At 50.2% G+C, this 23271-nt stretch overlaps 1 protein-coding gene across 1 annotated transcript in view; it reads left to right on the forward strand.

The window, feature by feature from the left end:
* Window positions 1-212: 212 nt before the first annotated feature.
* Window positions 213-23271, forward strand: part of Ndrg1 (N-myc downstream regulated 1) — a 40283-nt gene continuing 17224 nt past the window's right edge. Inside the window, exons 1-4 of the mRNA XM_075960881.1 lie at window positions 213-490; window positions 11435-11515; window positions 12550-12585; window positions 21722-21827. Of these exons, the coding sequence (XP_075816996.1) occupies window positions 11453-11515; window positions 12550-12585; window positions 21722-21827 (205 nt within the window). The 5' untranslated portion in view covers window positions 213-490; window positions 11435-11452. The remainder of the gene's footprint in view (window positions 491-11434; window positions 11516-12549; window positions 12586-21721; window positions 21828-23271) is intronic.

Here is a 23271-nt window from a genome sequence, read left to right on the forward strand (position 1 = left end):
GCCACGCGGCCGCGCAGAGATACAAGGAAGCCCGCAGGCATACGCACGAGCGCGCACGGGAACACACACAACCACTCGGTGCACACACGTCCGCAGCGCACGCCGCGGCCCCTAGAGGGGATTGCAGGGAGGAGCCAGAGCCCGGGCCTGGCAGTCCCTCCCGCCGCGCCCCTGCAAAGGCTTGCGCAACAGGCGGCGGCTCCAGCCCGCCCAGCCCAGCCCAGGCTGGGTGCAGTGTGGGGCGAGCCCGGGAAAGGGGTGTGTCCCCCCCCCCGCAGGCGCCGTGAGCCGAGGGTCGGGGAGGGGCAAGGCCCTGAGGGCGGGGCCCCGGCGCCTATAAATTCGCCCTACGCCCGGACATAAACAAATCTTGCCAGGCCAACCTCTACCGCGGCTGATTGCTCGCTCACTCATCCTCGCCTCTCTCTTCACCTCCCGCTGGGCACCTCGCCGCCAACCTTGTTGGCATCTTTCCGTGCTCGCTCATTAGGTAAGCCCCCCCCCCCCACCCCGTATGCCTTTTTCCTCCGGGGCACAACAAGGACCCTCAGGAGGCTTGTCTTCGAGGTGCTGTTAGACTCCCCGTCTGCCTTGGTGGCCCTTGCGAGGACCTCATGGCTCCGGCGCGGGAGAGGGACTCTTGGCATCACTGGAGGGCGTTTCGATTACTATAAGAGGGAAAAACATGTTCTGTCTCGCTTCTTTCTAACTGGGGACAGGGGTCGAAATTGGAGCGGAGAGCCTAGGAACACCTGGGTCCTTCTTCCTGGCGTCACCTCCAAGTCACAGCTGACTCTTCTGAGTAGGCTCATGGGAACACCTTGTGTGTTGAGAGTGTGAAGGGGTGTGGATGGGTGTTGGGATGGCCAGGGAAAGAGTGACTGACTGTACAGCGTGTTCCCGCGGGGTGAGTAGTGTTGGGGCCCGGGGAGGGGGGATTTTGCCGAAGGGGGCAAGGGTATGTCTGCTTCGGAGCCTGGTCCCGAACCAGTGTGATCTGAGCCCAGGTTCCCATCCCGTCGCAGAGCCGCGTGCTTTTCAAGCTGTGCGTGTGAGAGAACGTGTGTGTGCTGGGGGAGAGTCCGGGGTGTGTCCCGGCGCGTGCTGCACGCGCCAAAGCGAGTGTCCGCGGCGAGCGCTGCACGGGCAGGGTTAGGCCCTCTAGGTATTCCGGGGTTGGCGCTGTGGCTGGTGCCGCAGGGTCGCTTGGGCACCTGGCAGCCCCCAAGTCGGCTGAAGCTCCGAAGCTCCGAGTGCCGTCATTTTCGCCTCCGCCTACACCCCTCCCCTTTTTTCTCTTAGGCAGTTCTCCCTGCTGTTCTAGCCCGGAGAGCAGCTGGAACTAACTGCTCGTCCGTTCCCGGGGGACCCTTCGCGGTCTCTGATTCAGCCTGTTGGGGGAGATTCGGGAGGGGCGTGCGGAATGCTGCAGACTCGGGGGAAACACGCTGTCACCGCCTCTCTCAAATTAGCTGAAGCTGGGATTCATAGATAGCTTCCTTACTCTGCCACCTTCCCTCTTCCCTATCGGTCGCCCCTGCTGGCAGTTGTCACAGATCCCCAAAGCACCACCCCTTGGGCTTGAAAGAGGGATTCAGCTCTTCCTCACAGGTTTCCTGGGCATGCCAGCCTGTTAGTGTTCTTTAAGCTCCTGTAGAAGGTGGGAAATTCAGCTCGCCAATGTACTACCTCCAAGTGAACTGATGGGTGAAATGAGTTTCAAGGCAAATCTTTCAGGTTGTTTTTTCCAGTTAAAAATCCTAGCATTTTTTAAGCCCAGCACTCGGGAGGCAGAGGCAGGTGGATCTCTGTGAGTTCGAGACCAGCCTGGTCTACAAGAGCTAGTTCCAGGATAGGCTCCAAAATCACAGAGAAACCCTGTCTCAAAAAACCAAAAAAAAAAAAAAATCCTAGCATTTTGTTAGTTTCAACTTCTCGGGCAGTGGCAGGGAAGGGACAGACCACTGTTGGTGTGTGGGGTAGGTGGCTCAACCAGATCCAGGCCAGGATGGGTACTAAATGGGGGGGGGGGGCTAAGAAAGGTGTGAGGGAGACTTTTCAGGAAGGGCTGGAGAAGCTTCAAGGGGTGGAGCTTTATAGTTGATGATGTCAGGGAGTTAATCCTACCTGTACCTTCTTTGCTTGGTGGGGCTTGGTTTCCTAGTAGCCAGTAGCACCAGGTACTTGGGTAAGGATGCTTGCTACCCCTAGGACAGTAGCCTGGCTCACAGGAAGGGTTCACACATACATTAAAAATGACTGGGACAACCCTGCCTTCTGCGCTGACTTCCTTTGGTCCCAGGTAGGCGTCTGATGCAATCCTATGCCTGAAGGAATTGCTTGGTTCCTGTAGGGTCTCCTGCCCTGGCAAGCCTTCTTCCGGTGAAGGCAAACCAGAGATGGCTAACCACTGACTGGCTGGACTGTTTGGACTTCCTTAGTCCAACCAAGCTCATTCACCATCCTGTCCCATCTCTTGCCGCTTTAGAGATGTGACCTGAGATCAGAGATCAGTGTCGGTGTCAGCGTGAGCCAGAACTGTATCCAGGGTCCCTTCTCAGAGGTCTCTTGGTTGGCATGGAACATGATTTTTTGCCTGTATGCTGCAGAATGAGAATGAAAATTTGTCTTTTTACTAAGTTTCAGGTGAGGCTACCTGGAGGGAAAGGCACAGTAGAAGTGGTTTTTGTTTTGATTGTTTTCTTTATAAGCATTTAAATCAGGTGCTGAGGTTGAAGCCAAGTCAGTTTAGTGAAGACGAAAAAAGGGTCAGAGTGAACTGATGGGTGCTTTTCTGGTGGCTTTCTGAGTTCGCTGCCCCTTCCCCAACAGTGCTGGGGCCCCCGGGTACATTGACCCCTGGTGGCCTGAGCTCATCCCAGCAGAGAGCAGAAAGGCCATGTGTTTTTTCTGATGTCCCCACAGCTGCAGGGCTTCCCTTACGACCTAGTTCCAGAGGAGCCATTTAAGGTATGCCTCAAAGGTCTTGTGGCTTCGGAGCTAAACCACCATGATAACTAGCATCCTTGGATCTAGCCAGAGCAGGGAGAATACAGGCTAGGAAGGAAGTTTGGGATGGGATGGACAGAGTATCCTGGGGTCCCTTTAGTTCTTCCAGTCTCCACAGAGATGCTGCCTACGCTGTATTATCTCTATTGAGTCGATGTGGAACCCAAAGGCTTGTGTGAAGCTGTGTGTCTAAAAATGGGAGAACCAGACTGAATGAACCCTTTGAGTCAGTCCTCAAAAATATGTGTTCTAGCCTAACAATATATATATGTATATATGTGTGTGTGTGTGTGTGTGTGTGTGTGTGTGTGTGTAAATATCTCCAGGTCCCTGGTGAAAGCAGGGCAGAATGAAACACGCAGGAGCTTTGTGCCTTAGGTTTCCCCTTCTAGAAAGGGAGAATAACCCAAACAATCTCATCTGGCTGTGTAGAACTTGGTTAGGCTAATTTGTGTGAAGTGAGGCCAGGGCTCAGCACGTGGGGGGCGGGCACTGTGTGGATGTTTCCCATAACAACTGCAAAGGGCACTAAAGAGCCACCTCCTTGACAATGGGTCTGGATCACTGTTTGTTATAACCCTAGCCAGGTCTAAATACTCCCAATGGACCCAGACTTTTCTTTTTGAGAGTCTTCAAAAAGCTAAACAATAGGATTAGGTTGAAGGTACTAGGCACTGCCCCCAGGAGCATTTTGCTCCAGGAGGCTGGAGGACAGCAGACTGGAGGAGGCCATACCTGTCACGCCTTCTTGCCCCCCTGGGTTGGGAATTCATAGTTGCTCAATTCCTAGTCCCTTGTCTACCTAGGTTGCCTTGTGGTCTAGCATATTGGCTCAGGCAATTGAGGTAGGAGATTCTTAAGTCCCAGGTTAGAAAACAGGTTGGGCACTTCTTCAAAACCAGGTGAGTGGATCTGGGCCAAATGCATTCACCCCTGACCACGTTCACACCCTACCCCTGCCCCTCAGGCCACAGAGAGCCTCTGGGGTGGGTGGTCAACCTGGTTGGACACACTGCAGGCCCTGGGGCCTTCTTGGTCACTTCCGATTCTAGGCTAGCCCTTCTCACTTGCTCTTTCTCTTCTTGGGAAATGGAGCTGCTAAACCTGGCCACCAGTTGTTTTATTGGAAGGGGGTTTGTAGAGATGCAGATGGGAGCACTGTGATCCCACAGGAGGTCAACTTCAGAGGTGGAGGACAGCATTTGGGTTTAGGTGTTGGCATGGAACTTAATTGTCTAGGGTGGAGAGAGCTCAAGCCCTTAAGGAGAACATGAGGAAGTCTGCCTTGGCACCCCAGAATAAGAACATGCTTATTAACATACAAAATGAGGCCCACAAACAGCCTCTTTGGACCGAGAGTTTCTTATTTTTCTATCTGTTTTGTAGACCTGTATGCCCACTGCCTACCCCTGGACTGTCCAGGACTGTCGGTCTAGCCAGCCCTTCCCTACCCAAGGGGGCCAAAGAAAGGCTCAGGAACCTGGGAACTTGCAGTTCATGTTTTGTTTGTTTGTTTTGTTGTTGTTTCTTTGTTTTTGTTTTAATTTTTTCTAGAGAGGGTTTCTCTGTGTAACAGCTCTGGTTGTCCTGGAACCTGCTTTGTAGACCAGGCTGGCCTAAAACTTACAGATATTCTCCTACCTCTGCCCCCTGGGTACTGGGATTAAAGAAGTGTATCACCACTGCCTAAAGCAGTTGATTTTTTAAAAATAGGTTCACTCTTTCCTTAAATCTGAAGAAACCGTTAAGCCTTCCTCAGCTAGCCAGCCTCTGCCCTTCCTTCCAGACCCTCCCATGGCTCCCACCCTGCTCCCATTTGTCCTGTGGGACCACACTGTCCTGTCGTCTCTGCTCTCCCATGCCCCCTCCCAGGGCCCAAGAGCCTGGAGCTCACTGAGTACTCTCTCCGTGTGCACCCGAAGGAAATCTCCACTGATGAGGGCAATAAACCAGCCTATCCATACAGGAAAAACTACAAGGGACTGTTATGGAGTATGGAAGTGATAGAGCCGTTTGGGGGAAGGATCTCATTAGGGAGGGTGACCAGTGTGCTGTCTGATCTTGGGGACAAAGGGCTCGGTATGAGGATCCATTTCCGTCCTAGGCTAACACTGGCTCTGTGATGTTAATAAAGTGTCTCAGCCCTGCCAGCACAGCTTACACCCATCCTACGGATTCACAGAATAGTCCTCTAGTGCGACCAATGTCCTTCTTCGGACTTCCAGTTACTGGCTTAGGCCTCAGACAGCCGTCTGCCAAGCCACTAACTGCCAGAACTCCGGTGCCAAGACACCACTGGGCACTGTGGGAAGATCACGGAGGGCAGGTTCCAGGCACTTGCTCTTCCTACTGTTCAGTTCTAGCCCGCCCTCTACTCTGCCCTACCTCACTGCTCGTTGCTCCATTACTCTGATTGAACACGCATGTGCACACACACACCCTTTCAGCAGGTGGGGGAAACCCGAGCACGTCCCAAGGTAGTTTTTCCTGGGTTAACGCAGGAGTGAGACTGCCTTCCAGACCTTCCTGGGGTTACCATATTATGCTGTGCAACCCTTGGTAGCACACACTGATCTCCAGCCCAGGCTCGGTAAAGGGCAGGCTGGGAATATCCATGCTTCTGTGACTGCTACCTGAAGGGCAGAATCTGGGCCAGCTGCTGACTTAACAGTCAATGCTGAGCCAGCCATGGTCCCCTCCAGTTTTCCTTTCTCTGCTTCAGTACAGGACTCCAAGGGCCTGTTGTCTGCCTCCAGCAAAGGAGTGAGTTGTGGCTATCCTCCAGGCTGGAGGATTGAGATGTGGAATTGTTGGCAAGCCACATGAGGGACATTCACAAGGCTCCTGATTCCTTTCTGTGAAGTTGGCAATGCCCCTGCCGAGGACTTCTTTGAACACAGGAATGAGTGGGGTGCCATAGAAGTGACCCTGGCACTTACTGTGGTGTAGCCATGTGGGGTTTCATGCTGTCCAGTTTCCATGGATACTCTTCCTGGGAGACTGGGTCCTGGAAGCCCTGGAACAGTTCATAAATGGGTCTTTACTGAATGCCTCTTGTTTCATCCCATGGGGAATCTAGGAGATCCAGGAGAACTTTCCCAAGAGGGTACACGGAAGGCTGAGCTCCACAGAGTAGCTTCAGCTTCAAGGAGTGATAGAATTAAGTAGAAAACTCAGTGTGAGGGATCTGAGGCCTGATGAAGAAGAGGGTGAGTGAGGCATTCAGCCAGAGCTGCGCACAATGCAGGTGGCACTCTGGTCTCAGGTCTACCACTTCCTACCTAGGTCCCCATGTGTACCAAGTTTGTTAGGACTTCTGCAGTGTCCAAAGGACAGATATGCATCCTTTGTGGGAGATCAACTTCGACAAGGATACCACTTAAAAGGGTAGGGGCATGGGGATAAGAAAAATAAGAGAACAAAGATACAAGTGAAAATAATAAAGCAGAAACATTGGATAGTACCGGGAGGGAGTTCCAGTGAATACTGAGAAATCACCCATGTTTCATTTCCATTTGCTTAAGTACCCTGACCCCAAAAGGTAGGACTAAGATTAAAACAAACAAACAAACAAATAAACAAAAACTGCATTAACATGATACAAGGAAATGAACAGACCAATTGAAGGATTATGGTCGACATTCTTAAACAGTCTGTTGCCAGAATAAGACAAGTAACGCTTACACCCTAGACCAAAACATTCTGGAGGCAAACCACTCCCTGGGTGGAATCCTTACTTATCTCCCTAAGGGAGTAGGGATCTAGTTGGATCCTTAGACTTTTGTTTGAGGTAGAAACAGATCTACTTCTTAATACCTGAAATATCAGGTCTGGATATTAGCCACACCTGTTGACAGCAACCTTGAGAGAACAGAACTCTCTGCTCTAAATCAAGGTGAAATGGACCTGTGCCCAAGGGCCCTGTCAGTCCTTTGCAAGTGGACACACTGAGGCTCCTGGGGGTGATGACTTGGAGTCATAAGGCAAGAAGGTGACATGATTCCCATGCTAGGAACTCTTAATCATGTCCTGCCACTTCTCTGAGGGTTCTTAAGAATCCTAGACTCTAGCCGGGCAGTGGTGGCGCACGCCTTTAATCCCAGCACTTGGGAGGCAGAGGCAGGCAGATCTCTGTGGGTTTGAGGCCAGCCTGGTCTACAAGTGCTAGTTCCAGGACAGGAACCAAAACCACAGAGAAACCCTGTCTCGAAAAACCAAAAAAAAAAAAAAAAAAAAAAAAAGAATCCCAGACTCTGTCCCCACCGTCCTCAGAGATTGACTAATGACTCTCAAGGGACTTTGGGTTGGGGAGGGGGCCACACATTGCCCTTTGAGCCCAGGGCTGCATTCCTACCTGCTCCCAGCAAACATTGGCCTGGCTGGGCCAGGAGTCCTTGAATTCTTGTTCATTGCTGACCAAGATGTGTTTGCCCAGTTTTCTTGAGCCTTGTCACTCATGGTCAAACATTGCTGATATCAGAGGGACCTCATGGTGTTGCGCTGTTTGGCATTTACTGAACATTTTTAACTTGTTCTTCTCCCTCTCGGGCTATTCCAGGACTAACAATGTGTAAAGCACAGGCTGTGTCCTCATAATGCCCCAGGGACTCTCCAGCAACTCGGGAAGGAAGAGACACTGGCTCATTTAACAGCTGTTTGCAGATCCCTTGTTGAGGATAAGCCCTGCTGCTTGCTGGCAGCAGGTCTTACAAAGTCCCTGGCATCATGCACACCTCGATGAGCACACAGAGGTGGAGCTCCAGCTCCAGATAACGTGGGTTTTGAGGCTGGTGGTAATATTAGAGTCTGCTCCTCAGCCTGCTATTTAACTCCAGGTGGCCTTAACTCCTGGAGCAGGCAGGTGGGGCAGGAAGAAGCTGTGCCAGCCAGGATGCTAGCTGGTGGTATGACCTGGGGCCCCACCTCTGTAGGAGACTCTCACTGGGAGGAGATTCTTCCTTCTCTAATCCCTGCAGCTGGTTGTGTGAACGGAAGTTATTAGACTTGGAGGCAAGAGTACATGGTTCTGAATGTGTACTGGATTAAAGAATTGTGTCTAATTGACGTTTCTGGATGCCAACCTCATACCAGGAACGACCGAGCTCAGCCAATCTTGGACAGATTTGATTTTGCATCCAGGGGACATTTGGCCGTGTCAGCAGGCATTTGGGGTTGTCACAGCTTGAGGGGATGGCTAGCCAGGGCCAGGGATATTTCTGCACATTGTAAGATCCTTAGGGTCTGAATGTGATAGTGCTAAGACACACTGGAGGGTCAGTTGTTCGTGATCCTGGAGAGTCAGGCAATGTAGGGACAGACAGATGGGCCACTTTGGTTACAGAGGGAGCCTGAGGGCCACACACAAGCCTGAGCTCTGGAGACTGAGGACCTAGGAGCAGTCATGGCTCTATCAGCAGACCCATCACATGGAAAATTCTCCTCAACATTGCAGTTGCTTTCGTTCCTCATCCTGTGAGGGGCTCTTAATAATGTCCTTCAGAAAGAAATGAAGACTATGTCATGGACTTTGTAAGTTGCCCATGGCATTCAGCTGCTGGCCAAAGGCAACTTTGGAGGGGCAAAGCAGAATGGGTAGGGATGGAGAGGAGGACAAGGGCCCACAGAATGGCCATACCTATAGCCCTAGCTGTATCCAAGTCTCCTGTTGTTGCTTTTGAATCTGTTTTTCTATACTGAGTGTCCTAAAAAAGACCATATTTGTACAGAAGCATATGGAAAAATAAACATTTAGAAGATGCTTTTGCTGGGCTGCCAAAGCCAGTTAGGGAATGCAGCCGCCCACCCTCCACATTGGTCCTGTGAGGAGAGAGAATGGAGAAGGATGATACTCTGGGTCCCAGCAGCTGATGGAGATATGGAACAGAAGTAGCCTGTGGTCGCCCAGTGTCTGTAGTCCTGGTTACGGCACAGTCTTGATCACTGGGAAACAGTGACCTGGATAGCACATGTGTTTTCATATGTAGAACATTCTGTCCCCGAGCATGCCCCCTGGCCTGCTGGAAGATGTGGTCCTCCCCACCAGCTTCTGCGTCTCACTCTGCATGGCTAGCATCGTGCGTCAGGCGGTCTTTACCGTGCTGCTGTCCTGTGCACTGGAGGATCTTTAGCAGTGTCTCATCATCAAGATGATTCCAAGGAATATTCCATTCATGAGCATCAAAAGAAATGGTGGCACGCGCCTTTAATTCCAGCACTCGGGAGGCAGAGACAGGTAGATCTCTGTGAGTTCAAGGCCAGCCTGGTCTACAGAGCTTGTTCCAGGATAGCGAGGGCTGTTACACAGAGAAACCCTGTCTTGAAAAAACAAAAACAAAAGGTCTTGAAGTACTGCGAAAAGGTCTCTTGGAGACAAATCAATCAGAGTGGAGACGATATTTAGTGTCCTTCACCTTTGGGCTTCCATCAGGGCTTGAGTTGGTTGAAGCCCTGTCGGAAGAGGGCTCTATGGCTCCAAGGAGCAGACTGGCAAGTGCTTGAGGTGTTGGGAGACTGAGCTCTTCTTGTCCTGTGGTCTAGGGAAAGGGGAAAGGGCGTAAGATGGGTGAATCAGGAAGTTCAGTGAGGGACCCAGAGGCTATGCTTTGATCTCCTTTAGTTTCTGAAGGAGGAGAGAGATGGTAGAGGCTGGCAATATGTTCTAGAACCTGGGAAAACTGACCAAACTGAGCTAGGCTACAGTGTGTGATGAGACTTTGTAAGCGCAGAGGAAGTGCGCAGGGCATTTTGTTCTACAGGTCAGTGACCAACCAAGGGGAATTGAAGCTTCCCCCTGCTGGAGGTGGGAAGCTAGAGCCCAAGGCAGGGTGCTATCTAATGGGTGATGCTCACACAGTCAAGGACTAAAGAGGGCTTGTTGGAACCCTTCCTGTGGGCAAGTTGAAGACCTCATCTTCACCCTGGGCTCTCTGCTGAGCAGAGTTATATCAGGATCCCAGTGAACTGTGAAGTCTTCCACTCTCAGCATGAGAGCTGGTGTTGCCAGAGCCCAGGGCTTTTGGAAGGTCTCTCTAGGCTGTGTAGGCGAGGCATCCCACAGCTAAGGTCTCGGGACTGTGAACATGCTGATTTAGCAAGACTCTCAGGCCATAGCTTTTCATGCCTGCTGCCTCTGAGCTGGCCGAGGCCCAGGAATGTTCACAAATATAAAACTGACTTTGTTTTTGAAATGTTCTGGATCCCAGACCCCAAAGGCTGCATAAAGACATTCTTGTGAGGTGGTTATCTACTGGGGAGAGTCACGTTGGGGCCCCAGATCAGCACACCCCATCCACCCACGGCATGCCATGTTTTGGCTTGGGTATGTATTAGCGTGGCTGCTCTTGCAGGCTGACCTCTAGATGAGGGTCACAGGGTTCCTGTGGGCTTGGGCAGCTGATTCTCAGGAATTTTGGAGACTTTAACTTCCTTTGCTCCAAAATCTACGGGTCCTTGAGCAGCTGGGATTCTTTCTAACTCAGACTCTGCCTATAGGTGGTTAGAAGATCATATCCTGGGCCCAAGTCTTGGCTTTCTCCTCCGCCCCAGAACTCTGTGTACCTTCTGGGACACTTCCGTTCTGTTTTCCAGAATTCTTTGAGCCCCATCCATGCCTGCTCTCCGTGGGCATTTACTTTTCCAACTTGACTGTGGATCTAGAAGTCTGTGTATTTATCTCCTAGGTCTGTGGGTATCACCCTCTGCCCTCTCCTCTCCCCACAAGCCCATTAGGTCAGACTTTCCAGCAGCTCTGAACTCTGTGTCTGTCTATTTCTGTAGCCCTTATTTGTTGACTTACAGGAGTATGTGTCCCAGTGCGAGCCAAGGAGATCCCTATTGCCTCTCTTGTTTGCCCTGGTGGGGTCTGGCTCAGGAAGTACCAGTTGTGTTAGATTCCTTTTTCCACATCCTACCAAGCACTCAATGCCTGTAAGACCCTTGGCCTGGGTTTGTCCCCATGTCCTATTTTTCCACTGTGGTCAAACTACCTGGAGATGTATATAGCACCTGTACATGTTGATACCCAGGTGCTTTTTGGTCCCTTGATGGTTAATCTGAGGATGTCTGCCTTTGGGATGATTGGTAAAGGGGTCTACTTCTAGAATGTATCATGAAGCATGGGGTATGCTTAATGGGTCTGGACTAGATGTGGCGCCTACTTTTGGTTCCCCATCTGCCTGCTTCGTTGTAGCTGTGACTGTAAGCCTGCTTCCTCTTTCAGAAATCTACTACCCAGTTCCGCTAGGAAGCCTGGGAAAGGTTGAGAATAGGAAGGCTTCCTTGCAGCCCATAGCATGGGCATGGCTGTGGGTGGGAAGAGCTGGGGGACAGTGGAGAAGCCTGGCCTTTGTTTGTTCATGTATTAGCTTATTCCAAAAAAGTTATCCTACTGGGAAGTGCTGACCTCCTGGCCTTTTTCTCCTGGTAGGTCTGTAATAGCAGGGACATGTCCCGTGAGCTACAGGACGTGGACCTCGCCGAGGTGAAGCCTCTGGTGGAAAAAGGGGAGGTGAGTGGAGCTGCTTCATACTGCTCCATCTTGTGCTTGTAGTAGACACACACATCCATGGCATACACAGTCATAGCTATGAGTATACATTCATTGTACATGGCATGCACACATGTGAACAAGAGCATAGCATATAAACAAATCTATGGAAAACACACACACGTGTACACACACACATACACACACGCAGTACAGGCATTGATCCCCTTTGTTTCAATCGCATTTAGTGACTCTTGATACTCTTGTCTACCACCCAGTCACAGCCCCTGCAGCAGGGCATCTGTTATGATTGGCTTACAGTTTTCCAGCCCCTGTGGCCCTCTGCACCCTGCTTTGTTTCTTTGGCCGCTTGGGCATTAGACACTGCTGTGCCATCTTCTGTACTGGAGGCTCACGGCTCCGACTGGTGCCTGGTGTTCTACGCTTTGCATTCAATCCTCTCAGAAAATAAGCCAGTAGCAATCCTTAACAGATGCTGGCTGGACCAGTGAGGCTCCAGGTCCTCCCAGAACCACACTACCCTGGCTTCAGTGGAGTCAAGACCTTCTTGAAAAACTGTTCAAGGATGAAAGCTGTTTGGGCTGAAATTTATTATGTATAGATTGAGGGAAAGGCTTTGAAGTTTCCCTTATTCCTTTGTCCCCACAAAAGACTGTATTTAAATACAGAGTGCAGACCTTGACAGGCAGGAGGAGATTGCAAGCGCAGAAGTGACAAGGTCCAATTTGCATCCCGGGAGTTCAGCACATGGGTGTCCATATGAACTGGATAGCCACTTGCAGTGTCTGTCACTCAGGTTTGTGCCTCTCGACTACCTTCAGGTCTCTTTTGGCCAACTGTCCTCAGAATAGGACCTAGCAGATGGGCCAATTGTCCACGGGGCTGCTGCTCCCTGAGATGAAACAGTCTCTCTTTGCAAGGACTAAGGGAAGCCCACTGAGCAGAGTTCGGATTCAGGCACCAGAGAGGACAGTGAGTGTCAATGTTTGTCTCTAACCAAGGAAATTAACCATGACTCTGTCATCTCTCCACAGACCATCACCGGCCTCCTGCAAGAGTTCGATGTCCAGGCAAGTAGAGGGTGTGGGTCTCCATTTATATCCACTGGTCCACCTAAGCCTTTCCCTTTCTTCTTCCTGTCAGTGTGAAGTGGATTGCTGTTTATATGTGAAGCCAGCAGAGAGCAGGGAATGAGCTCAGCCAATCTCCACACTTTGTAGCTTCCCCTGGAGGAAGCAAGTCTGAGTTCCAGCCAGGGACGTGAGAGCTGAGCAGCCCCCAGGAGAGCAGACAGACATACTGCTGTGTGGCCCTGGAGAGCTGGGGTGTGTGTGGGAAATAATGGAAGTCCAGTGGACTTGGGACCCTGTAAGGTGGAGATGTACTGATCTTGGCTGTGTTAGCAAATCTGAAACTGGGGTCCTTTACCCAAGGTTGGAGTATCTAGCCCACTCAGAACTAGCTAGAGGGCCAGTCAGGGGTGTGTTTCCAGCTTCGCCTAAGAGCCATCTGTCGAGAGTGGAGAAAGCCAGGTCTGAACAATGCCCTGTGCCATCCTTCCCAAGCATGAGTACCGTGGAGGGTGGGATAGGCACATGTAGGTTGTCTGCATGCATGCTCACCTAGATCTCCACCAGTTCCCACCCACGCATCTTGACTTTGACATTCGTGTAGGAAACATTCGTGACATCCTTCTGGGTCTCCTTCTCTGATATACACTCGTCCTTCCGCATAGAGGTGGGGATTCTGGCCTTGACTCTAAGGAAATGAAAAAATTAGAACAAGGGTTAGAAGTTTGTTTAGTTCCATCATTGGTCCCCATAAATTGTATAAAGGTATGAGGTAGGCTTTTGAGGGTGTATTATCAGTCTGATCACAGGGTACTTTGACTTTGGGGTTCTAGGGACTCCCAGTGTAGGTCTGAGGCCATGGCTTCTGCCTCTTCTCCTGTGAGGACAACCTATCCCACGTAGCTGGCAACAAGAAGTGGGTATTAAACTATTGCTGTATACAAGCCTCGGAGTCCACTATGAAAAGGTAGCACCTTCACAGTGCAGAGATTTCCCTCTGAACCCCAATAATGCTGTAAAGCAGGGGACACGTCTGTCTCCAAAGCAGAGGTAAATAGCCTAGCCCACACCTGTGCAACTGGTGGGAAATGCTGAGGGGTTTGATCATACAAGCATACACTCATCGTGGCTTTTGAACAGGAGCCCTGAGCCAAGGACAGTGACCATCTGAAGGCTATACAGAGACGACACTTGCTTCCATTGGAGGGTGATGCCCACGGAATTATGAACCCTCACAACTCTGTACCCTCGGCAAAATGAGGATACCTGGAGGATCATGTTGTGGTTTTCACCCAGGGCTCCTGTCTGGAAGCAGCTTAGCCTTTTCCCCTCCAGAGGAGTCTCCTGGACACACAGCCCAGTTCCCAACACCCTGGCTTCCCCAGTCTCTGTCTGTAGCTGATAGATTTCCAGTATGGCTGTCATTTCTGCATTCTATGGGGAATCCATCCAAACCGAGACTTGCCTGATGTGAGAGCAGAGCTCAAACCTCAGCATCTTGAAGAAACTGACCTTTTTAAGAGTATGCAACACTGTTAGTTTTAGCTTACTTGTCAAACTCTGTGCCTTTGATGAGTTACTTCACCTTGCTAAGTAAGCTTCATCCAATGAACATAAGAACGTTCTAGTACTTAATTGTGTACTAAGCATCGTTACGAGCACTCTGAGTCTTACTTTGGTACTTCAACTGTGAGAAGTGCTCATCCAATCTCCACAAGAGCCCTGGGTACAAATTTCTAATCCCCACTTAAATCTCAGTCAGAAGGCCAAGAATTGATGGGCTCTGTGTCATTTCTTGCTGGGAGACTCCATGTTGCCTGGGTGATGACTGATGTGGCTGAGACACATGCCTGGGCCTATTGAGGAGCTCTCCTGGCTGTGCCTCCCATTCTGTGACTGCTAAGATACCAGTAGGACTCCCAGTAGTGGCTCGGAGAAAAGGCTGTGACCTGCAAGGAAGAGTGGGCAGAAGTGGCCTTTAAGATCCAGGCCTTTTTAGCCACCAGTTTCCTTATCTGCATGTTCCTGGTGGGTGAAAAGACATGAGGTTAGGCCAGAAACATGCTTCTAAGGATCACGGGTGGGGACATCAGGAGAAACCCCTCCCCCCAAATTAGTAAGGTAGTATACATTCAGTATTCATCCCATCAGAGATGGGTGAAAAACAAGTAGACCCGGTCCACTGGCGTTGCTCCTTGGGTGCAAAGGATCTAGGCAGGGGCTTAGAGTATTGAAGGCCCACCACGAACTGCTTGTCACTCCACCCCACCACTGCCTGATTACATATATCCCTGTGATCTGGTCCATTGCTCATCGGATAGTTGAGGATTTGGGAGAATCATTTCATTGGCTGTGCCCAGCACCACGAACACATATCTTGGTCTCAAAGGAGAGCGGAGCTCCTGGTGCCCCCAGTTCCACCCACATTCTTGTTAAGAAGGGGAGAGACAGTTCTGGAGAGTGGCTTGCCAGAGGCCACCCTGTGGTTGCTGTAGGAGGCAGTGTCACAGCCTGTCCTTTCCTGTCTCAGACCCACAGATGTCTGGGTGGTATTGATAAAGCCACTGCCTGTTCTCATATGCGAGGCACCATACCAAAGGCTGCCCAGCCAGTACCTCATTTAACTCCTCAACAATCAAGAGAAGCATTGTGTCCACCTAGCTCAGACAGAGGTCAAAGTGGTAGCACTGGGTGTCTCACCAGGTCCACGTTTGGCTACACAGGCAGAAGCGCACTTTTTTTTGTCTCATTGTTTCCAGGTATTAAGCTTGTATGTTTGCTCTCCTTGCTTTGTATGCAATGTCCAGAACTCCACACTTCCCATCTCACTCTCTAGGACTCAGGGATGGACAGGTACTGTGTTGAGCCGGAGGTAAATGGAATGTCCTGAGGACTTTGGCTTATCTTATTCAGCCCTGCTCTGTCCTACTAGAGACATAGAGAGACTGAGTAAGAGTGGAAGATCTATATTGGTGGTGGCTAAGATTGTGACTTTGTTTCTAATCATTATGTTCTCTTATCCCGTGGTAGTAAGAGCCATGAAACTGTCCCCTGAGACCTTGGCTATTTAATTGGCTGTGTGGGCTGAACATAGCTGTGAGAGTCCCAGGGGCCCACCTGTGCCGTCAGGGCTGAGCCACAGAAGCCTCTCCCTGATAAGAGCCTGGTGACTTGCTTTCTTTGCTCTGTGGGCCTTCCTGCTAAGTGCGTGATTGGTCTAGTGTTTATCTGTTCTCGGAGTGAAGGCTGTGTATGGACTCAGAGAGTGGGATGCAAGGACCAGTTGTCCTTTTCTGGTTATCAACTCAGTTTCTCCAGCCTCAGTTTCCTCATTTGTGATACAGGAAAGTCGATAGCCTTTGTAAAGTGACTTTGTGTTATAGAGAGGGTAAAGTGGGGCTATAACGGCAGTGCCATTTCAAGCAGAACACACCCCAACGTATATTGTAGGTTTCCTCTGATTTTCATTGTGGTAAAATACACAGACTAGGTGACATGTTTACCACTTTTAAATGTGAGGCCTGGTGGTAGTATATGCATAAAATTTAAAAGTCCACGTTCCCCCTTCCCCGCCATTCCACCTCCATTTCTCTTTGCTTGAGTTTGTTATTTACAATCTCCTTGTGTAAAAGGGGACACATAACAGCTGTAGCTAATTTTATATAGCTTCATAACCCTGAAGCTTGTCATACTGTAGTAAAATGATGCCACTTATCTGCCATGATGTCCATAGACAAGCAGGGCAGGTGTCCTGTGCTCTTGATGAAAACTCAGGGACCTGTGTTATCATCATCATCGTGGATGATGAGACCATGCCAGCATCGGTCAGGTGGTTCCATGAGTCCACCTTGGCTGGAACTCTTTTCTGAAGAACTTTCCTATAGTTCTAGACTTGGGGATCCCCTGTCCTTAAGACTGCACTGTGGCTCACCCCTGCCATACCTCTTTGGTCTATCTGGCCAGCCACATTGCTGGCACTATTCCATTGATCACACAGAGATCTGTGTGAAGATGCCCAGGGGTACTATCGGGATAGTCCTAAGTTTAAGTCCAGGTTGACTCCTGAAAACACAGTAGTCCAGGAAGGTAGCGCAGTTGAAAGAGCTGACTTCTTAACACAAAATGTCATCTGGAAACTGCCCTGTGCTCTCCACAAATGGTCATATGTGAGTCTCATGACAACTGATAAAGGAAATACCCCCGCTCTTTTTGTGTGAACGTCTAAGATACGACCCTGGGGAAGTCCACATCGTGATGAGATGGGTGTTGATGCTGACTCAATGCCTACATCCAGAGCCAGAGTTTCCTCTGCAAGTATTTTGGGGGCTAAGGTTGGGAGCTCAGGTCCATTCTCTCACTTCTGGTTCCATACTGATTGACTTTTGCTATTTGGTCTGCAGTGGCTAATGCCTTCTACCTAGGCCTTGTGCTTGTTCAAATGGCTTCATCTGATTTGGTTTCCATGGAAATATGTTGGCACACACAGCATACGGAGCACTATGGAAAATGAGCAGCTGTTCCCTGCAGGGCCTCCTGGAGGGGAGAGGGCCAGACAGGGTGGCTGGCCTCGGGGAGGCCTGAGCTCAGTTCCTACTTTCTGCAGCTTCTTGTCTCACTGGAGCAAGCCAGACGGGAGACTGTGTCTTTCCCCTTCTGTTGCAAGCCCATTAGCTCATGGGAAAGCCTGGCAAGTAGCCATCTTGGACTAGTTTCTTTTTCTCTACACATTTGTTTCTTGTTTTCATTCCCTGTGGGTAGAGGGGAGCAGAACTCCCACAGAAGGCAGAGAGTTCTTAATCCCCCATTTCCTGTCCTTTTCCTTTTCCTGGTCTCACTTCCCAACAAAGCTTCTGGGATTCAGAAACCCTATTGGCAGATGGCAGGATGCACATCTGGATGGGTGAGACAAGACAGTTGCTTGCTCTGGGATTTCCTAGCAACATCCTCCTGGAACAGGAAAGCTATCTAGGCCATGGTTTAGGGCTGTGCCAACATGTCTGCCCCAGGTCAGGATCTGTCAGGCTGACCCAGGTAGAAAAAGAGCTTCTAGACTTTTCAGAGCAGGTGAGAGGTGGCCTTTGTCTCACGTCTTCCTGGTTGTGTGACCTCTGAGCTGGGTCACATGCTCTCTGCCTCTGACCTGCTGTAGTGTTGAGTGTGAGACTCTAGAATTGGAGGAACAAGAGACCTGTCCCACAGCATCCCAGCCAGAAGTGTCTCCTGATGACTCCCAGCACAGGGGACTGCCTGTTGTCTGGGACAAGGACAGGTAAAGTACACAGTTCTGACGTCCCTGCAGCCCCAAGCCCTGCTGTGTATAGGCAGCACCTCTGTAGAACAGGAAGCCACACCAGGATAGTATTTTGTTCTTGGGTGGAGGAGAGACCCCTTCGAGTTAAAATCATAATCTGTAAGGCTTCTGAAGAGGTTAACCAAAGTCAGATGTGCATCTCCACCCCTAAAGCTGGTCTTCATGCTAGTGGGTGCTGAGGTCCCCTCTGCCTGGCTGGGCTCCAACTCTCCTCCCCATTGCTGCTGCTGAGGCTCCTGTGTTGGGGACATGCTCTCCCTTTTAAGAGCTGAGGCCCTGAAGGCTTATCAAATGGGACAAGGGCTTGAAGGGTAGTAGCCACAGGGAGACTGGCTTGGCCTATTTTTAGAATGAGCCATGTGGGTTAGCCCCGAAGACAATAAAGAATGTGGCCCCACAATGGACCATTGTTACCATGGTGGCTTCAGGGCTGGCAGATGACCCATGTCCCATGGGGCTGGGCTGATGCTCCTGAACTATGGATTTTTCCAGAGCATGCTCTAGGCAGGAAAGAAGTGCTGAGCCTGAAGTTAAAGGGGGGAGGGAGGCAGGACTGGACTTTGTGTTCCCTGGGGGGAGGGGACTCATTTTGGGGTGACAATATGGATCAGGAGACTCCTGTGCTAGGTACACAAGGAGCAAAATGTCCCTACTTTTCTGTGCCTACCTATCCCTGTCTGTGTTGTCTGCTGGCTGCCTCTGGCTGCCTGTACCTGGCTGTGTCTGTCTGCGCCTATCAGTGCCTGCCTGTGCCTGGGCCAAGGCCTGCCTGTGCTGGGTGTATCATCACTCCCTCATAGACACTGCCACAGGTTCAAATTCGTATTCCATAGAGTTGGGAGGGGAGGGCTCTGGGCTTACTCGCTTTAGAAATCTTCAGGGTTAGGACCCCCTGCATCTCTCTGCCTTGGTGGGGACAGGCCCAGCTCTTGAAAGTGTATGTGTGGTCGTGTGTGTTTGAGAGTATGTGGTCTTCAAACTCTCCATCCTCCTGCATCACCCTCTGTAGCACTGGGGTTTCAATGTGCATGACCACAATCAACTCGGGTGAAGCCTTGGCTAGATGTCGTACTGGGGACTTCGGGTGTAGCTCAGTGGTCAAGTACTTGGCTTGTGGATGCAAGCGAGGCCCTGGGTTCCATCTCCAGTATGTGCAAACAGCAAAAAAGAAAACATAGCACTCAAACACCCTACTCTGTGGGACCCTGGAATGAGGGCTCATTCTGTTTTGTACTAGTGAATTCATGTATGTTCCTTTACTAGTACACCCATGTGTGCTGCTGTACTAATACATCCATGTGTACTGTATGCTAGGACACAAGCATTCCCTGCTCTACTTAAAACGAGTCCATGCATGTCCGTGTGCAGTGTTGTGATCGTATAGTTATGTGTGCTGCTTTACCAATAAATCTGTGAGCACTGTAGTTCCAGTGCATTCATGTAAACCGCATTAGTCATGCATTCATGCTTGCTGCTGTGCTTGTCCATCCATGTGCCATGTTGGACTAGTTCACCCAGATGCATTGTTCTCCTACACACACACACGTGGGCTGCTACTTTAGTATAGGCATGAGCACTGGGGTACAAGTACACACCCCTGTACTCTGTTATATATGCACGAATGTCTGTTTGTGCACCAAGAGTGCCCCAGTCAGGGAATCCCTATCCCCCTGGGTTTCACAGTCTTATTCTGGTCTCCCAAATAAGGAGGGAGGCTGCTCCCAAGACAGTTAGAGTGACTTCCCAGGCCATGGTTCCTGAGTGACTCCCCAATCCTTTCTCCTCTCACATTAGACCATGAGTGCCAATCTTGTTTCTTGTCTCCTGCCTCAAGGGTCTTGTGGGGGTCCTAGATTCTGGGAGAAGATTGGTGGCACCTGGAATTTTTGGTGTCTTTTAGTCTCACATTTTTTGCAAGTCGGTCTATAGTGGCCTGGAGGTTGTGAGAGGGCTCTGATATTTCCAACCTCTGTGAGTGTAGGGAGTGAAAGATTCAGGGAAACACAGCTGATTGACTGGTGCACCTGCCTCTGTGTCATCTGCCTGTCTCTGATCACCAGTTGTGAATGGATGTTGTCACATAGCACCACAGGTTTCTTGCAAGAGATGACCTGGAGAGAAATGCTTCAGCTACATGGAAGGCCTCAATGTCCCCAGATGACCTAGGGAGGGCAGCCAAGAGCTAACCACATCCAAGGAGAAGTTGTTGCTCCCGGGAGACCTGTGTCTTGGGTCCTCAGAAGCCTTGATTGACAGCAAAGACTACAGACAGCACGGAACAAAGGCAGGGTCACAGAAGGTCATCGAGGCTCACAACCATCTACACGGGAGGTTCAAAAGACAATGGCAGGGAAAATCAGCTCACAGGGAGCTGGGGCTTGGAACCAAGACAGAGCCTGTCTTCTTGAGGGCAGAAGAAGGATAGACGTGTTCTTTGCTTTCATGGGAATGCATGGGGAAGACTATGGATTACTGAGGACTGGCCTCAGAGTGGAGCAGGAAAGAGAAGGGATTTGGGTGGATCACTGCAGGTTCTGTGGTCAATTCAGAATGGGAAGTTGTTAGCCCATCACACTGGCAGCCCCAGGAGGTGGCTGTTGTGCTGAGGCTTCTTTCTGCCTTTATCATCCCTTGGATGATGGCTTAACCTTTGCCTTGTGGTTATAGGATGACTGCTAGGTAAGCTTTGCTGGGTCAAGTGCTACCCAACTTGACAAAGTCCAGTCCACTTCCACAGTGAGTGAGGTTGGCTCTAGTTGGTATCATCTAATATTACATGACATTTGAGAGGTGCAAGGTGGGAACTGACCTCAGCCTGTGAAAGAGGAAGGACGAACATCAACAGATGCTAGAGTCAAGGGAGCCACTGCTTTGTGTATTTGTGTGTGTGTCTGTGTGTTACTATTCTATCACTGTGAAGAGACACCACGACTAAGGCAACTTCTATTAAAACAAAACAAACAAAACAATACACAAGCACTTAATTGGGACTAGTTTACAGTTTCAGAGGCTTAGTCCGTTATCCTCCTGGCAAGGAACACAGCAGTGCTATGGAGGTGGACCAGTAGCTGAGAACTATATCCTGATCCACAGGCCAAGGGATGGGGCGAGGAGCAGGAGAAAGACCAATAGGAGGCCATTTGCCAGCTTTTGAAAACCCCAAAGCCCACCCCCAGTGGTTTTCCAACAAGGCCTTGCCTTCTAATTTCCTAATTCTAATCCTATTAATGAGTTCCATTTCCTGCTGATTTAGCATTCAAATATTGAGCCTATGGAGTCCATTCTTCAAAATACCACATCGTGTGTTCCCACAGGAAACTGAGGTTGTCCTTTGAAATGGGAGTGACTTCTAGAAAACCTCAAATAAACAAGTATTTGTTGCCTGTAGGATAGGTGAGACCCAGGAACAGGAAATCAAGGAAGCTTATGCCAGATGCAGAAAACAAAGTCCTTTTCAGGGAGGGTGGCTGGGGCCACCTGTCCCTGGAGAGTGGTGCACAACCTCCCAGGACCCTGTCTTCTGCTTCCTGACACAACTTTGCTTTGCACTCCCTTCCCTTCCCTTTTCCTCCCCTCCCTTCCCTTTTCCTCCCCTCCCCTCCTGTCCTCTCCCTTCCCCTCCCCTCCCCTTCTCTTCCCTTCCCTACCTCTTTTGGCCTCAGACATCTCTTGTTGCCAGTGCAGAGCTCTGGGTGACCAAAGGAGTGTGTACTTGGGTCATCCTCAGAACAGCTGGGAGCATGGCAGGTGCTCACCGCCAATGAGTCAGCCACACTGTTGCTGTGAATCTCACCTGACGAGCCTCTGTCTGTGATCTCTCCTCAGGAGCAGGACATTGAGACTCTTCATGGCTCCCTGCACGTCACACTGTGTGGGACCCCCAAGGGCAACCGTCCAGTCATTCTCACATATCACGACATTGGCATGAACCGTGAGTTTGGAGAGCCCAGTCACCTGGGGAGGGAAATGCCAGCGAGGGAGGGCTGGTGGTAGTCAGCTTCTCTTTCGGCTTTGGGGATTTCTTGGAGCTATTCCAGAAGGAACTCCTGCCTTAGCCTGGAAAATCCTGAGTCACACTGTGTGTGGTCCAAAGCTATTAGTACAGGATGCTCTGGAGACGGGAAGCAAGTGACTCTGCCACCTAACAACCTGTTATAGTGACTTAAAAAATGCGTGCATCAGACTTCGATATCACCACAGAGCTGTGCAGCCATCAGCATAAACATCTTTAGGACACTATAGTGACTCTGAAAAGAAGCCTTGAACCCTTTCTCCTCTGCCCAGATCTCCCACACTCTCCAGTGCTGCTGAGGACACTCTGTCTCCTTCTGTATGTCTCTAGACTCTCACATAAGCACACCCCTCCAGTGTGTGGTCTTTCACGATTGGCTCATGACTGGCCTTGTCCATGTTTTCAAGATTTTTATGTGCTGTGGACTTTGGCAGTACTTCACTTCTGAATCCTACTGAATAGAGACAACACTTGTTAGTCTGTATTTCTTCAACAAATATCATGGTCAGGCCTGTATAGTAATACCCCACTCCCAGCACCAGCTTATGTCTGAGTCATTGTTCCATTGTTGTGAAGCGATGCCATGACCAAGGCAACTCTTGGAAAAGAAAGCATTTAATTGAGAGCTTGCCTACAGTTTTAGAGACTTGGTCCATGGTCATGGCAGGGAGCATGGAGGCAGGCAGGAATGGTGTTGGACAGTTAGCTGAGTGCTACATCCTGATCTGCAGGGAGACAGAGAGAGAGAGAGAGAGAGAGAGAGAGAGAGAGAGAGAGAGAGAGAGACTTGGCCTGGCATGCACTTTTGACACCTCAAAGCCCACTCCCAGTGATACATTCCTTCCCCTAAGGCCACACCTACTCCAACAAGACCACTCCTAAATCCTTCTCATCTTTTAAAAATAATACCACTTCCTGATGATGACTAGGTATTTAAATACATGAGCCTGTGGGGGCCGTTTTTATTCAAATCACCACACTGGATGGTGGGTACTTGGGCTCTTTGAACTTAACTGTGTTATACACAGTGTTGTAGTAAGTGTTGGCTCATTGACTTTTAAGATGACAGGAAGTAACAGACTTGATGGCCTATGCTTGTCATCCCAGCATTTGGGAAGCTGAAGCCAGGGGATCATTGCGAGTTGGAGACTAACCTAGACTACATAGTAAGTTACGGGTCCACCTGAGCTACAGAAAACAACAAAAAGCCAGGTGTGTGGTGGTGGTGCACCTCTCTGTAGTCCTAATCCTATGGGTAGAGGCAGGAAGATCAGGAATTCAAGGGCAGTCTCAGTTACACAGCTGGCTGTTTTTGCGTCCGCCCCCTAGCAAGTGTGTGTATGGAGGGGTCATTCCAGGAGAT

This window comes from Microtus pennsylvanicus, chromosome 2 (genome assembly GCF_037038515.1).
Source record: "Microtus pennsylvanicus isolate mMicPen1 chromosome 2, mMicPen1.hap1, whole genome shotgun sequence".
In the NCBI taxonomy this organism is placed as follows: Eukaryota; Metazoa; Chordata; class Mammalia; order Rodentia; family Cricetidae; genus Microtus; species Microtus pennsylvanicus.